This window comes from Carlito syrichta, unplaced genomic scaffold, assembly GCF_000164805.1.
Source record: "Carlito syrichta isolate Samal-C Ts95f unplaced genomic scaffold, Tarsius_syrichta-2.0.1 Scaffold306677, whole genome shotgun sequence".
In the NCBI taxonomy this organism is placed as follows: domain Eukaryota; kingdom Metazoa; phylum Chordata; class Mammalia; order Primates; family Tarsiidae; genus Carlito; species Carlito syrichta.
The window spans coordinates 482,759-498,705 of record NW_007250773.1 but is presented as its reverse complement, the minus strand read 5'-3'; the positions used below and the strand labels follow the sequence as shown (position 1 = coordinate 498,705).

Sequence of the window (15,947 nt, the reverse complement as noted above, 5' to 3'; positions counted from 1 at the left end):
TTTTAAAAAAAGCACTGAACTCAAGAAAACGTATCCAGAGTGGTCCCAGACATTTGATATAAAAAATTCTGCTATGAAAAAAAATCTGCAATGATATCATCCCTGGGACTGCTCTGAGTAGGTCAAAGCAAGGGGATTAAATCACGGTCCTGCGGCAAAGGGAAAAATCTTGCTCTTGTTCAGCATGGTGTCAGACAGTATTCAATCTGCTTTGCGATAGAATGCATTAGATGAAAGAAAAACTTTCAGAAGAGAGTGTAATGAGAATGCCAGATGAGAAATGAGGACAAAAAAGTATTATTTTTGTCTAAACATGAGAAACGGTGGCATAGTCAGTAAGAGACTCCAACTCAAAAAAAAAAAAAAAAAAGAATGGAATGGGGAGTTCTCTTAGGGAGAACTAGAAATCATAGGTAGGGTAGAGTCAAATAAAGAGGTCTTAGACATAAGAATTATATATCATGAAGCAGGCACTGGGAATCATGGTAGGTTCTGAGCAAAGGAATAGTGTGATTAAAATTTGGCCTGGGGATGATTAATTTGATAAGATTATGCAAAATAAATTGGGGAGAAGAGTATCAAAATGGTTTGCCATGAAGAATTTTAATAATTCAAGTTTACATACTCATAGAGGAAAGGAGGGTTGAATCTAAGAGTATTAAGAAAATGAAAGTGTGGGGCCACGCCCTCGGGTCTCCTCCCACTGTGGGAGTTTTTCTGTCCTCTCAATAAATCCTGCTTTCTAAAAAAATGAAAGAAAGTAAGTGTTAGCCATTACTTTTGTTAAGCCCTGGCCCAGCCATGTGGCTCTTTGAGTTCTAGCTGGGCCATGTTTTCCTAAGCTTTGGCCTGCTCCCCTACCTTGGGGAGGTGAATCTGCTCTCTCTTTCTAATCTATTTTCTAAACAAACTATATTTTCTAATCTAAAAAAACAAAATGAAGGTGTCAAGAATAATCCAAAGTTTTTGCCCTGAGAGAACTGTTTTGGAGATAAGGGGCAAAAAAAAACTTGATTTTGGATATAGTAAAGGATATTTATGTGGAAGAATTCTCAACATATTAATTTAATTTAATATTTTTAATTTGGAGTCTCACTCTGTTGCCCAGGTTGGAGTGCAGTGGCACACTCATGGCCACTGCAGACTCAACCTGCTGGGCTCAAGGAGTCCTTCAGCCTTAGCCTTCCAAATAGCTGGAACTACAGGCGTGAGCCACCATGCCTGGCTGATTTTTTATTTATTTCAGAGATGAGGTCTCGCCAAGTTGCCCAGTCTGGTCTTGAACACTTGGGCTCAGGCATCCTCTCACCTCAGCCTCCCAAAGTGATGGGATTATAGGTGTGAGCCACTGTGCTCAGGCTTAATTTTATTTTTAGAGATGGGTCTCACTATGTTGCCCAGGCTAGACTCAAACTCCTAGGCTGAAGTAATCTTCCCACCTCAGCATCCCAAGTAGATAGGACAACAGCCATACATCACCACATCTGTTTTCAACATATTTTGATCCCATAGTTGTAAATTCAAATTCAAATTTGGAGTTCAACATCAAAAGGACAATAGTAGCAATTATGAGAAAAGAGGAAATGGCTTAGAGAGAAATAGAAAGGTACAGGGTTACTAGGCTAACCTGTAAACTATGCCCACAATCATAGGCTACAAATGGAGCCAAAATAGTCATTTCAGGAAGGATTTTTTTTGTGTGTGCATACATCTAGATAGTGGCTAGAGGTCAAATGAATATATGGCTGAGAGGCAGCACAGGATACTGGAGTGTGTTTCTTTTCTTTTCTTCTTTTTTTTTTGAGTTGGAGTCTCACTCTGTTGCCCAGGCTGGAGTGTAGTGGCATGCTCATGGCCACTGCAGCCTTGACCTGCTGAACTCAGGTGATCCTTCTGCCTCAGCCTTCTAAAGTAGCTGGAACTACAGGTGTGTGCTACCACGCCCAGCTAATTTTTTGATTTATTGTAGAGATGAGGTCTCACCAAGTTGGCCAAGCTGGTCTCGAATCCCCGAGCTCAGGCAATTCTCTTGTCTCTGATTCCCAAAGAGCTGGGATTACAGGCATGAGCCACCGTGCCCGGCTGGAGTATGTTTCAAAGTGAAGGTCACAACCCCTCAGTGAGTCATAAAATTGATTTAGTATCCCACACAGTAAGGTTAATATTGTTTCATGAAACTTTTATTTTAGACACATACAAATAAATGATGTACGTACTGAGTCTGCTGAAAATATATTTTTACAGTGGTTCTTGGGTCAAATAAGTTTGAAGAACTTTGATGCAGTGGCTCAGAGAGCAGGCTCTCAAGTTACTCTTGGGAGTCTGAACTCTGTCTAAATTCTTTCTTAGCTGTGTAACACTAGAAATTTTTTTTTTCTGTTATTGCACTTTTAATTTCGAGACAATTGAGGATGCACATGAAATTGTAAGAAATACTACAGAGAGAACTGACATACATTCAACCTAGTTCCCCAAAAGATATCCTGCAAAACTATAGTACATTGTCACAACCAGGCTACTGATGCTCAATACAATCAAGACATAGGGCATTTCTATCATCACAAGGATCCTTCATATTGACCTTTTTATAGCTGTACCTACCTCCTGTTCCTTACCCTCTTCTCAACCCATGGCAACCAATTATCTGTACATTTCCATAGTTTTATCATTCAAGAATGTTATATAAATAAAGTCATACAGTATTACACTTTTAAGTTGCTTTTTTTTTGAAAACTCAGCATAATACTCTGGAGAACCGTTCAGGTTGCTAATTGTATCAATAATTTATTCCTTTCTATTCAAACATGCCGGGTGGGGGGGAATAGCCCAATTAAAAAGTGGGTAGAAGACATGAGTAGACACGTCTTAAAAGAAGATATATAAGCAGCCAACAGACACATGAAAAAATGCTCAGCCTCACTAATAATCAGAGAAATGCAAATCTAAACCACACTGAGATACCACCAAACTCCAGTAAGAAGGGTCGTTATTAATAAAACAAAAAACAACAGATGCTGGCAAGGATGCAGAGGAATCCTTCTATACTGCTGGTGGGAATGCAAACTAGTTCAACCTCTATGAAAAATAATGTGGATTCCTAAAAGAGCTAGAAAATGACCTTCCATACAACCTAGCAATCCCCCTTCTGGGCATATACCCAGAGGACCTTAAATTACTCTACAAAAAAGATACCTGCACATGCATGTTTATTGCAGCACTATTCACAATGGCAAAAACATGGAAACAGCCATGTTGTTCATTGAAAGTGAACTGGATAAAAATATAATGTGGTACGTATACATGATGGAATATTACACAGCCATAAAGAATAAACTTATGAACTCCACAGCAACTTGGATGGATTTAGAGTCTATCATACTCAGTGATCTATCAGAGACATAGAGCATTGAGTACCATGTGTTCTTATTCGTAAGTGCACCCTCAACAATTACCATGATACGATAAGAAATGAACTGGCAGTACAGGGACACTGTGGCGGGGTGGTGGTGGGGATATAACATCAACAGGGTTATCTGCTCTCAAACCAGGTGAAGTGGGGACCAAAGGGAGGCTCAAACTTTGCCTGTATGATGACCACTTGTATACCTAATCCTGAATTGTACCCCACATCTTTAAAATACAATTTTAAAAAAATTAAAAAAAAAGAAATGAAAAAAAGAAAAAAAAAAGAAATAGTTTATTCCTTTCTATTGCTGTGTAGTATTCCACTAGGAAAGTTTCTTAACCTCGCTGTAGGCTTCACTTTCCTCATCTATAAAATGATAATAAGATTCTGAAGGTTAAGCACGTTCATATATGTTTTAGAAGTGCTTGGGACAGACTAAGGACAAAAAATTGTTAGCTATTACTATTAATATGGTTCTCTATAAATATAACAATTTTATTTAACTTAATAAACTTTTACTGAATGATTATGTGGCACAGTGCTAGAAGCTAAGAAAATCTCTAGATATATTCATTCTATTTTTCAACATGACGGGCATCAAGTCTTAACTTCTCCTCCAAAATGTCAAAGAACCAGTACACAATTTTGGTAGGCAGTATTTTACACACGTATAGTATTTCCTAAATTCAAGTAGTATCCTGACTATTTTAATCCTCAGAGAGATGGGTAGTAATCTAGGCAAATGCAAAGTTATAAAATCTGTTTAAAACCTTGTACTGAGTGCAGATAGGAATTCAATATTTATTGAGAAACTAAAGGTAATAAACTATGTACTTTTTATTATTTAATTTGTCTTCATAATCTTCCTGGTGAGTTTTAAAACTTTTTTAGACACAAATTACTAGCATATAAGGGAGATAATGCAAAATAATCAAACAGTGTTGTGTATAATATGATTTTACCTTATGGAGATACTTCATATTCTGTTACACAAAGTTACAGACACATAGAATGTAAAACCAATCACCACTGTAAGAAACACTCAATAGAAAAAGCAACAATCTTGCCAAAATTTAAAAAACAAAAACAACTACCAATTCAAATGAGCAATCTACTAGAGTTTGTTGTTTTAATAATTTTCAGGAGGCAATACGCTCATGTTACACTTCACCTGCTGAAAAGCCAACTTTATGGCACATCCATAATAATGAGAAACAGAACTGAAACAGTTCAGCCACAAAGGTCTCCTGAAGAGATCTGAGCCTGCAAACAGCAGCTTTCTCTGAGTCTGAAGCCATGATCCTCTCAAGACCCTGAGTTTCTATGTATGCTATATGTAGGTAATATTCTGTTACTCACATTTCTTGTTACTAGCACTTATTTACAAATCTCTAAGTTATGTAACACAGTTACGTGAAATTCTAGCATTTCACATAACTGTGATCGAGTGCATGAGGCAAAAGTAGAGAATGATATAAAGACAAGAATAACGTGACTCAAAAAAGTTAACAAGTAGTGCCATTCTTTTCCTCTCTTTCTAATTTTCCTTAAAGAACTATGTTCCAAGAAGACTCTTCTGTAAACAGGATCCTGATCAACATTACCATATACCACTTGACTGGTAATCTATTAAGATCATCAAGGTACTGATACACCTCACATTTGGGTATTTTATGTACTGTGCTGTTAAAGTTCACCTCATTTCCCTTTGGGAATTCACCTATACTAGTCATCCACAAGAATGCCAGCATAAACAAAATGAAAAAGAGGAGGCTGACTCACAGTGAGCCTGACCCTTGCATTAGTACCTACTGTCAAAGAAACGGAATTTTGCCCATATTAAGTCATGGGGAAGTCTTTAAGAAGAGCATATAAACCGGCGTGGCGGCTCACGCCTGTACTCCTAACACTTTGGGAGGTGGAAGCAAAAGGACTGCCTGAGCCCAGGGGTTCGAGATCAGCCTGGGAAACTTGGCGAGATCTCAACTCTACAATAAATAAAAAATTAGCTTGGTGTGACGGCACATGACTGTGGTTTCAGCTACTTAGAAGGCTGAGGTGTAAGAACTGCCTGAGCCCAGCGGGTCAAGGCTGCAGTGGCCGTGAGTGTGCCATTGCACTCCAGCCTGGGCAAAAGAGTGAGACTCTGAATCAAAAAAAAAAAAAAAAAAAAAGAAGGGCATATATTTTATACAGCATTTTCCTTTAGTGTCTAGTCTATCAAAGGAATTAAAGTCTTTAACCTAATGGTACTTGGCCAATAATAATAATAGCAGCTAACATAATAATAAATGCTACACATTGCATAAATCAACACCCTCCTCTTTTTTTCTTATCTATGAGCTGTTAATCAGTTAGACAATACTGATTTGTTCTTTCACTAAATTATATGTAATCAGTGATATTAAGCAGAATCAAAGATGGCATATAAATTGTTTCACTATGGGAAAAGCGATAAAACTCAGGATCAGGGAAGTGCTGAAGTCATCCCTGGAGGGAAACTGCCTTGATTTTGTCTGGTGTGACCACATCCACTGAAGACAGTCTATCCCAGGTCTGATAAGGATACCAAGATGTTTGACAGTTTCTGCTCTCAAGGAGTTTACAGTTTAAAGTGACAAATATACAAGAGTCAGATTCTGCAGGAGCAAGCAAATGGAGCAATGAATGCTGGCTAAATTAGCTGTTAGAGAGCACTTTGTGGAGCTCCCGTCTAGGCTGAGGGTTGGACAGGTGGCACAGGTGGTGGAGAAGGGTGTGAATGCTCCTGTGAGATGTCACAGGAAGCAAGCAGGGGAGGAGGGTGAAGGCAGCTCACACAGAGAACGGTGGCAAGGCCAGTCTGGGCAGATTGTAGGTGTGTGTGTGCAAGGGGAGTGTGTGTGGAAGCTTGAAGACGCCTTCAGTCACCTGGGCAAAGTGGGAGGATGTAAAATGAGAGCGTGAAGTAGAGCCAAACCTCACTTTTTCTATTTTATTTTATTTTAGTATAAAATGTGTGAACCACCCTGAGCTGCCTAGAGTGAAGGACACAGCAACAGAAGAAAAACAACCATTGGTTTGGGGAACCTTCACACATTAGAATGTAATAAAATAATTCCACCAGAAAGGAATGCTATGACATGACAAAGCTGAAAGTGTTTAATATTATGGAAATCTACAAATCAGAGCAACATTCCAGACAACATACTTGAGATTCCTGGAATCTGTCTTCGACTGCTATGAAATTTATAGAAATATATATTCACATGAGTGATAAAATATAAACTTTCCCAACAAACAAAAAGGAAAACTTGATGTAATATTGAAATTCTGTCCCTTTAAAACACATCATTCAACATGTATCCTAAAAAAGCAGCATAGACATATATGAATGCTATTTTACTTGGAACCACAAACACAAAGATTTCCCAGTTATTGCCATGGGAAGTAAGGCCTAAAGCTGACATTCCCTCTGATGGAAAACAATTAAAAGGAGGCTAGAAAATTCTAAAAAAGCAAGGGAAAAAAGGCTGAAAGACACTGGTGTGGCACGCACCTTCTGTATCATCCCGCATTTGCTCCACCAAATCTGTCAAATCCTCCCAAGAGTCTTTGCAAACGGCAAAAAGAAAGGAAAAGAAAGATAAAATGTCATGCAAGCCGAGAAAGAAAAATGCTGTAACAAAAACAAGATTTCCAAAGGGATAAACGAAAGGGAGGGCCCTAGGATTACTTCTACTTAACACAAAGATTAACAGTGAAAAGGGCTGGGGATACAACCAAATAAGCAGAGATATCAAGTATGATTATTAAACATACTTCAAAGCTAAGATTAGTAATTCCAAAGTTTCTAATATAGGGAAACAAAGAAGTATCGCCCACAAAAAAGTAACAGTTTTTTTCTATATTGAAAATCAAAGGCTCTTTGTATTCTAAGTGTACACAACACTTATCTAATTCAACATTTATTTTGATCACTTCAGGGAAGCTGAAACCCACGTGGAATATGTTTTTTAGACTTGGGAAAATATAATGAAGCAAACTAGTGACTTTTCTTAAAATAACAACAAAAAAACCCCTCCCTCAATTATCCTTCCCCAAAACAAAAAGAAAAGGATGCTGCTTTAAAGATACACAAAGCAAGTCACTTATAATTCAATAAAGCCAGATGTTTAGTCAACACACAGCCCTAACAGGATCAGAGGCAAGACACCACAACCAAGCACATTAATGCTTCCGCAGGAAATACATGAACATCCAGATTAAACAGGATAAGGATTATAAATAGCCTCATATAAGTTCAGACCATGTTTTTATCACCAAATGAATTCAGGTAAGTTCATGAAAAATGCTTTTGGTTTCCAGAGTTTTTTTTTTTGATTTTGGAATTGTGTATCTGTATATGTAAAGCACCGAGAAAGTGTCTCACACAGAAAAAAACCTAAGTGCTGGCTAGTATTATTTTACAGTAAATTAGTGCTGAAATACATTATATATAGACATATTTGTACATGTCATTTTCAGGTATAATGCTTTGGCAATATAATATGCTACAGATCTATATTATTTATAGAGTATGTCTGACTCTATATATAGATTATAGAGTCAGAAGGATATATACTCTTTTTACCAGCCACATGAGTTGCTCTACAGACTTGCTATGCGACCTTATAAAAGTTAATAGGGTAAATATTCTCATTTTATATTATGACTCACATCTGTAATCCCAACACTTTGAGAGGCTGAGGCAAAGGACTGCCTGAGCTCAGGTGTTTGAGACCAGCCTGGGTAACTTGGCAAGACCTCGACTCTACAACAAATTAAAAAAAAAAAATTAGCCTGGCATGGGGGGTGCACGCCTGTGGTTCTAGCTACTTGATCACCTGAGCCCAGCAGGTAGAGGCTGTGATGGCCGTGAGCATGCCACTGCACCCCAGCCTGGGTGACAGAGTGAGACTCCAACTCAAAAAAAAAAAAGATCCTCCAAGATTGTTTAAAAAAAAAAAAAACCCAAAAAACTCTGGAAAGTGAATTTCTAGGCAGGAATGTGTGGTAAGTACCAGGATCCTTTGATTTTTCCTTTGGCATGTCCAATCTGGAGCACTTTTATTTTCCAACCAGATTTTTTTTTGTTTTCTTTTCAAGTTTCAGAGTGATGAAATCAACTTAAGACAATCCCCCCCCAGAAAGGTAAAACATTTGCCTTTTCTTTTAGAGTTGGTCCTTCCATCTTACCTTGGCATGCTCAAGATTTTACTGTAATAGGTAATGTGTCATTCTTTTATAATCCCCGAGGAAGAATTTGTAAAAGATTTCTAAAAATTGTATCTTCAAATCATTAAAACAATAACAGTATTTAATACATTAGTCAAAGAGGTAGAAGGCAGCAAAGACAACTCCTGTTTCTTTCCCAGCACATTTCATTTTTTCTAGACATAATACTTTGTTGCCTTGTGCATGCATTGCATAGTCTAAAAACTATATTAACATTAATTTGTATCTTAATAATACATACTCACAAATTCCAGAGAAAAACAATGTCAAGGCCTACTAGTTGACCAGTAAACAGGTCTGAATTAAAATTTGCTCTAAGGAACATATAATTCAGAGTTGTATCAATCAGAATTGTGCCAGATGTGTACTATAAATGTTAAAGCAAACAGTAAAGGGGAGCTTCCAAAGTTACTCAGGTTAAACAGATAGCCTCAGTTCCCACTCGGAACACTGACTCGCAAGAAGGGAGTACCCAGTTGGAAATGCTGAGCGGACAGCAGCATGTAGGGCCAAGCAACTGGTAATGGAACATTGCGACCACCACTCCACTCAAAATACCTGGATTAAATTGTTAAAAATGCTGCACCTCAGACCAGCCTGAGCAACATGGTGAAAACTTGTCTACAATAAATAAAAAAATTAAATTAGCTGTGCATGGTGGTGCATGCCTGTGGTTCCAGTTACTTGGAAGGCTGAGCCCAGCAGGTTGAGGCTGCGGTGGCTGTGAGTGTACCACTGCTCTCCCACCTGGGCGACAGAGTGAGACTCTGACTCAAAAACAAATGCTGCACCTAACACAATTTGGTCACCTTATTTTTAAGATATATATGAACAAAGATTTTTCTTTATTCAAGAGATAAGAGACAAAGGTGGGCCTGGTGGCACACACCTGAAGTCCGGGCTACTCAGGAGGATAAAGCAGAGGATCACTTGAGCTCAGGACTTTTGGGGACAGCCTGGGCAACAGAGTAAGACCCTGTCTTTTGAAAAAAGAAAAGAGAAAGAAGTACAAGGCTGGAATTGTAAAAGGGCACTGAATTAGGAGAGATAGCTTATTTAACTATTTTCTTGATTATCATTCTATTTCTGGTTTAAGAATGAATAGATCCATAGACTATGTACCTCTAAAAATATTTGATCAGGTGCTTCAGTAAACATTTGCTCTTAAAGTACACGGTAACTCAATGATAACAGCAGTGTGATCTGGTAGAAGGGAGTCCTGGCCCCCATATAATGACTATAGTTTTTTTTCTGGATGAGGGAACTGGCTGAAGCTCCTTCTTTCCAGAGAAATGCTTGAGTGGGCTCAAAAAGTGCTTCTCCTTTATTTCTTTAATTATATATGCATAGCTGCAAAATCTCTCTCCTTTTTTTACAGACAAGGTTTTGCTCTGTCACCCAAGCTGGAGTGCAGTGTGACACAATCAAGGCTCACTGCAACCCTTAAACTCCTAGGCTCAAGTGATCCTCCTGCCTCAACCTTCCAAAGCACTGGGATTACAGGCATGAGCCACTATGCCTGGCCTTGAAATATCTTTTCTTGAGATAGCCTTTCTCCTCGGCTGGGTGCAGTGGCTCACACCTGTAATCCCAGCACTTTTGGAGGCCAAGGCAGGAGGATTGCTTGAGCCCAGGAGTTCAAGACCAGCCTGGGAAACATAGTGAGACTTCATCTTTACAAAAAACCAAAAACTTAGCCAGGCATGGTGGCTTGCACCTGTAGTCCCAGTTACTTGGGATGCTGAGATAGGAGGATCACCTGAGCCCAGAAGGTTGAGGCTGCAATGAGCTGTGATTATATCACTGCACTCCAGGCTGGGCAATAGAGTAAGACTCTACTTCAAAAAAAAAAAAAAAAGCCTTTCTCCAGCAGTATTGCTGTAGACAAATTTTGTAAGCCCTGCGAGTTATTTTGTCTCCTTGAGATCACCTATGATTTATAGTGCTAATTTTTAAAATTTTGTTACAGTTTCTTGAGGGAAAGCTTTCCTGAAGCTCCAAATACAGATAGAACACAAATAACTCCTTGAAAGACTGTTGTGAAAAGAAAAGTTAATAAATTTAAAGTACTTAGCACATCATAGGCCCTCAATGTCAACTTTACATTTACAACTGCATTCCTCTAAGTATATCTGCATAATTTTTCAAAGACTATAGAGAGAATGGGATTTTAAAAAAACAACTAAGCCAAATATTAAACACAGGAAAAAAAATAGTCAACAGAAGTGAACCAAACGACAAATTTAATAGCTGAAGTGCTATTAAACTAACAACAATACTATTATAATAATAAAAACTAGCAAAGGAACTGTGAAGCTACTTTTCATAAATGTTAAGCGATCCTGTTTAAATAAATCACTAATTTAGGCCAAAGTCTGTTTTATCCCCATAGTATATTTTCAAAAATCAGCAAGAAATTATAAATGCTCCTAGAAAAATAACACATTATGTTATCAAAATATGAACCATTTAAAATTTACTGAGCACCTATGGTGAGCAAAAGATTTTAGTCAGGAAATACAAGTTACAAAGATGAAACATCCATAGACACTGCCCTTGAAGAGCTCTAAGAAACTATGATACAAAGTTAAAAAGGAATTGATATTAGTGCACAAGTGAAGAAGACAACATACAGGAAGTCCCCAACATATGAATGAGTTCTGTTCCAAAAGTGTATTTGTAAGTCCAATTTGTTTTTAAGTTCAACAATTTAGACTAAGTGCCAAATGAACACAATTTGCTATATAGTACAGAATGTATTTAACAGGCTCTATAGTGACACTTGGTGGAGAGAAATAATACACAAAACATGCGGTGTGCATTGTTAAAGTTTGTAAGCTGAAGGTTCATATGTAGGGGACTTACTATAGACTCTAAGTCAGGTGAGCAGCTAGATGGCACCAGATGGCTAAGGAGGCCTGCGCCTTACGGGGATGGAGGGAATGAGGACACAGGGCTTGCTCAGCATACCTTTTACCCTCATGCCTGAATGGCTGTGCTGGCAGAAATATCAGCTCTGATAGGCTTCAGTTGGGAAGTTACTGCCCACAGGACTGGACGCTGTGGGATTCCCAGACAAAACATTTTACAGCTCTATAAGAGCTGAAAATCATAGCAGCCTTTTCATCTCAGAAAGCAAACTCTAGCAACCTCAAGAAATCATGATATCCCTCACTGCACAGTTAACAGTAAAAACTAATTATCTTCTGCTTAGGACACTGTTGTTAGCTGTAAAAAAACCAACAACAAAAAACAGATAAAGTAATATCAAACTATCTTAAGACACTGTATCCTCTGAAAAGTTCAGATTTTAATACAGTGAGAGAAACCAAATGCAGCAGGAAAGAAAATCAAGTTGTGAAGAATCAACTAATGTGAAAGTTTACGATACCATGCTACTCAAAAAATGTAATGTTTAAAGCAGCTTGGCAATGTGTTTAAAAAATCAAAACATTATTATTTGACCTAGAAATTCCACTTCCAAAACGGAAAACTGGTAAAATGTTCAAGTTATGCATATAATAATGTACCAAAACTGAACTGTGGTAGCGCAATTTAGAAACAACCTAAATTTCTATAATAAGGAAGAATCAAATAAATTGTGTGACTTTGCAAATGAACTTTCTGTGTATATATTTTTTAAAAGAATCTGGTTACCAAATCTTGACAATAGTTATCTCTAGGTACTTGAATATGTAGGTGACTTTTATTATTTCACATTTTATACTTTTCTATATTCTGTGACTTCTACAATGCAAATATATCACCTCTATAGCTAGAAAAATAAAGTTGTTTTCATTGAAAGTACACGACTCACCCCAGCCTCTATCTCCCAGGCTCAGCGATCCATATGCCTCAGCCTCCTGAGTAGCTGGGACTACAGGTGAGCACCACCATACCTGGCTAATCTTTTTGATTTTTTGTAGATATGAGATCTTGGTCTGCTGACCAGGCTGGTCTTCAAGTACTGGGCTCAAGCAATCCTCCCACCTTGGTCTTCCAAAATGCTGAGATTACAGGTGTGAACCACTGCATCTAGCCTAAAGACAGTTGCTTTAAAAAACATTATTTTCAACACATTGACACATAAAGGTTTTTTTTAGTATATATAAATTATAATGAAAAATAATTACTCAGGGGCCACTTGGAGACAAGTCTGTTTCATTGTTCCTCTACACGTGTTCCCTAAGCTCAACAAATCCTTCCTTTTGTTGTTTGAAAAAGTTCAAATACCAAAAATTGCAAAGGACCAGATTTTAGTATTTACACCCCTGTATGCAAAAGCATTTCACAGCAGTAGTAGTGGACTGATGGGGATTGGAGGAACCAGAGTGAAAAAACTTGCTCAACTGCATTCCCCACCTGCCCTCCAAAAAGGGTACCATCATAAAACAAGACAATATAGAACCACAACTGTAGAGCAGAGCAGATAGTGGATGCCTCAAGTGACAGCACCTGCTCTCCTTCCAGCCTGATCTCTCTTGGTAACAGAGATAGAGCCGGGAATTCCATCTTGAACTCTATCATTGAGCAGTAGTTATCTAATCTGGTACAGCATTGCCCTTTGAAAAATGATTCATATATCAGTGATTAGTTTAGGGCAAACAACTTTCTGGTGTTAGAAGCTGATAGGCTGGACTGGGTGGCTCAGCCTATAATCCCAGCACTTTGTGAGGTGGAGAGAGCCCGCAGGTTCGAGACCAGTAGAGTCAACTTGGTGAGATCTTGTCTCTACAATAAATAAATTTTAAAAAAATTAGTTGGGCGTAGTTGCACGTGCCTAGTTCCGGCTACCTGTAAGGTTGAGGCGGACGTATCGCTAGACTGGCAGAGTGAGACTCCAACAACAAAAATAAGCTGATAATCCCAAGAAGAGTTAATGTGAACTCTGTTATGTAAGGCACAAACTAAAGATTAAAGATTAGAGTGCAAGCTCTGTTCCAAGAAAGGTCCAGAAAAGGCTCACCGAGAGAAAGTTGTAAGGTACTGTGTTTTAATGGCACTGCACTAAAGTGGACGCCAGTGCAGGAGTATCAAGGAGTTAGGAAGATATTGAAAGCAGATCTAAAGTGGGGAGGATGAAGCTGACCTTATGTAGAGCATGCTACAGTCAGCTCAGAGGTATCCCAGAGCTGTTCTGTGGTTTATACAGGAAGTGGCATACATACAAGTTCAAATCTGCTGATATTTCTCATTCAGATTTAGGATTTTACAAAATCCTGGAAGCTAGGTGGATAAAACTAACCTTGGAAGGGTGACTAGCCAAGTTATTTTCAGGGCAGAGCAACAAGAAGATATGACCCTTGTTCAAAGAACTTTGCCCCATAGGCTTCTGAGGTTGCATTAAGAACTATAGCCTTCTTGCTTTGAGAAGTTCACAGAGAGTGCCTTGTGCACATATCATCATGACTCAGAGAACCTGACAATGTAAATCTGAGGCTAACTGTGGGGTGATGACAAATGTTCCTATAATCCCACCAAGGGCCAATTACAAAAAGGGGGTGTGCCACGGTGAAAGCAGACAACAATAACACAACTCTGTGATAAAAAGAATCCTAATGACTCAGGTTTTATTTTCTAAACACTTAGACAAGGAATAAATCAAATGTGGTATCCAATGACTGAGTTTAGAAACCAGGGCCCCCCGTACACGCCATATAGTGCTTAGACAGTTATGAACATAAGCACGCCAGTAAATAAACACAGGTGGTATGTGACCTGAAAAAGATCTCAAAACACCTAACAGAAATATTAAAAAGTTATACTGGAAACAATATAGAGCAGCAGCTTTGCTTGCAGGTGACTGTTCCCATCTGCAGATGTCTGAAGCTATCATGGACGGTGCCGACATATATAGTATCTGTTGGATGGATGATTGCACATCTAAAGTTTCATCAGGTTTTTTCTTTGGGAAAAAAGCATTTTTTCTGATTAGAGTAATATAGCTTCCTGTACAGTATTTGGAAGATATAAAGTATGAAGGATAGCATTAAAAATCACCTGTAATTCCTTTCTTTTTTTTGGTTTAAAAAAATTAAAAAAATTTTTTTTATTTTAAAGATGTGGGACCTGTAATTCCAATATCCCTTTTATGCATATCTATATTTAAAAAAATTGTGACCACAGTATATATGCAGCTTCAGAGACAGCTTTCAAAATAAACACTGCCCTCTGGATTAAATTTTCTTCCACAACAATTTTTAGAAAAAGATATTCTACTACTTATTGAATAATTTTCCTGTTAGGCTATTTAAGTTGCTATCAAGGTTTTGTTTCCGTAAGTCAGAATATTGTGACAAACATAATTGTACACACATATCTTTGTGTGTGTGCATACAGGTGTTATATTAAATACAGAAGGGCCACTTACAGTTTAGTTAAGAGATACTTCTTATACCATTAACAGGTTTAATTATGAAAATATTGAAGTCTTGATTTTTCATCAACTTCAGTTAAGTGCTTTCATTTAAAGAACTTCTGAGCCAGGCTCGGTGGCTCAGCCTGTAATCCCGCGCCTTTGGGAGGCTGAGGTGAGTGGATTGCCTGAGCCCGCGGGCTCAAGACCCGTCCAGGCAACTTGGCGAGACCTCATCTCTACCATAAATAAAAAAAAATTAGCCGGGCGTGGTAGCGCGCGCCTGTAGTTCCAGCTACTCGGAAGGCTGAGGCGGAAGGATCGCCGGAGCCCAGCAGGTCGAGGCTGCGGTGGCTGGAAGCGGCCACTGCACTCCAGTCTGGGCGACAGAGTGAGACTTCAACTCAAAAAAAAAAAAAAAAAAAGAACTTTTGAGCAATATTTGCCTATTATTTTCTTGGTAGAATAAATACATGCACATCATGAAAAGAATAAGGTAAAGGTCATACATAAATTAATGGAAACAGTATGTTTACAGCTGGGCACCACGGCTCACACCTGTAATCCCAGCATTTTGGAAGGATAACGTGGGAGGATTGCTTGAGTCCAAGGGTTTGAGACTAGCCTGTGCAACTTGGTGAGACCTTGTCTCTACAATAAATCAAAAAGTTAGCCAGGCATGATGATGCACGCCTGTGGTTCCAGCTACTTGGAAGGCTGAGGTGGAAGGATCTCCTGAGCCCAGGAGGTCAAGCTTGCAGTGAGCAGTGATCATGACACTGCACTCCAGCCTGGGCAACAGAGTGAGACCCCCCACTAAAAAAAAAAAACAAACAAACAACATTAAAAGCAATAGTTGTCTTATTTTCTTTTCTTTTTTTTTTTGAGTTGGAGTCTCACTCTGTCACCTAGACTGGAGTGCAGTGGCCG

General features: G+C 38.5%; 1 protein-coding gene across 5 annotated transcripts in view; it reads right to left on the bottom strand.

Moving 5' to 3' along the window:
- The window catches only part of RUFY3 (RUN and FYVE domain containing 3), an 81,594-nt gene that overhangs the window by 55,559 nt on the left and 10,088 nt on the right, over positions 1-15,947 (bottom strand). For 2 of the 5 annotated variants that reach the window (XM_008063212.2, XM_021715107.1), the window contains exon 2: positions 6,945-6,998. The exons of 2 other annotated variants lie outside the window; for them this stretch is intronic. In XM_008063212.2, coding sequence (XP_008061403.1) covers positions 6,945-6,998 — 54 coding nt within the window. Of the gene's footprint in view, positions 1-6,944; positions 6,999-13,907; positions 14,155-15,947 lie in introns of those variants that run through there. One more of the 5 variants, XM_021715109.1, reaches the window with a different exon arrangement.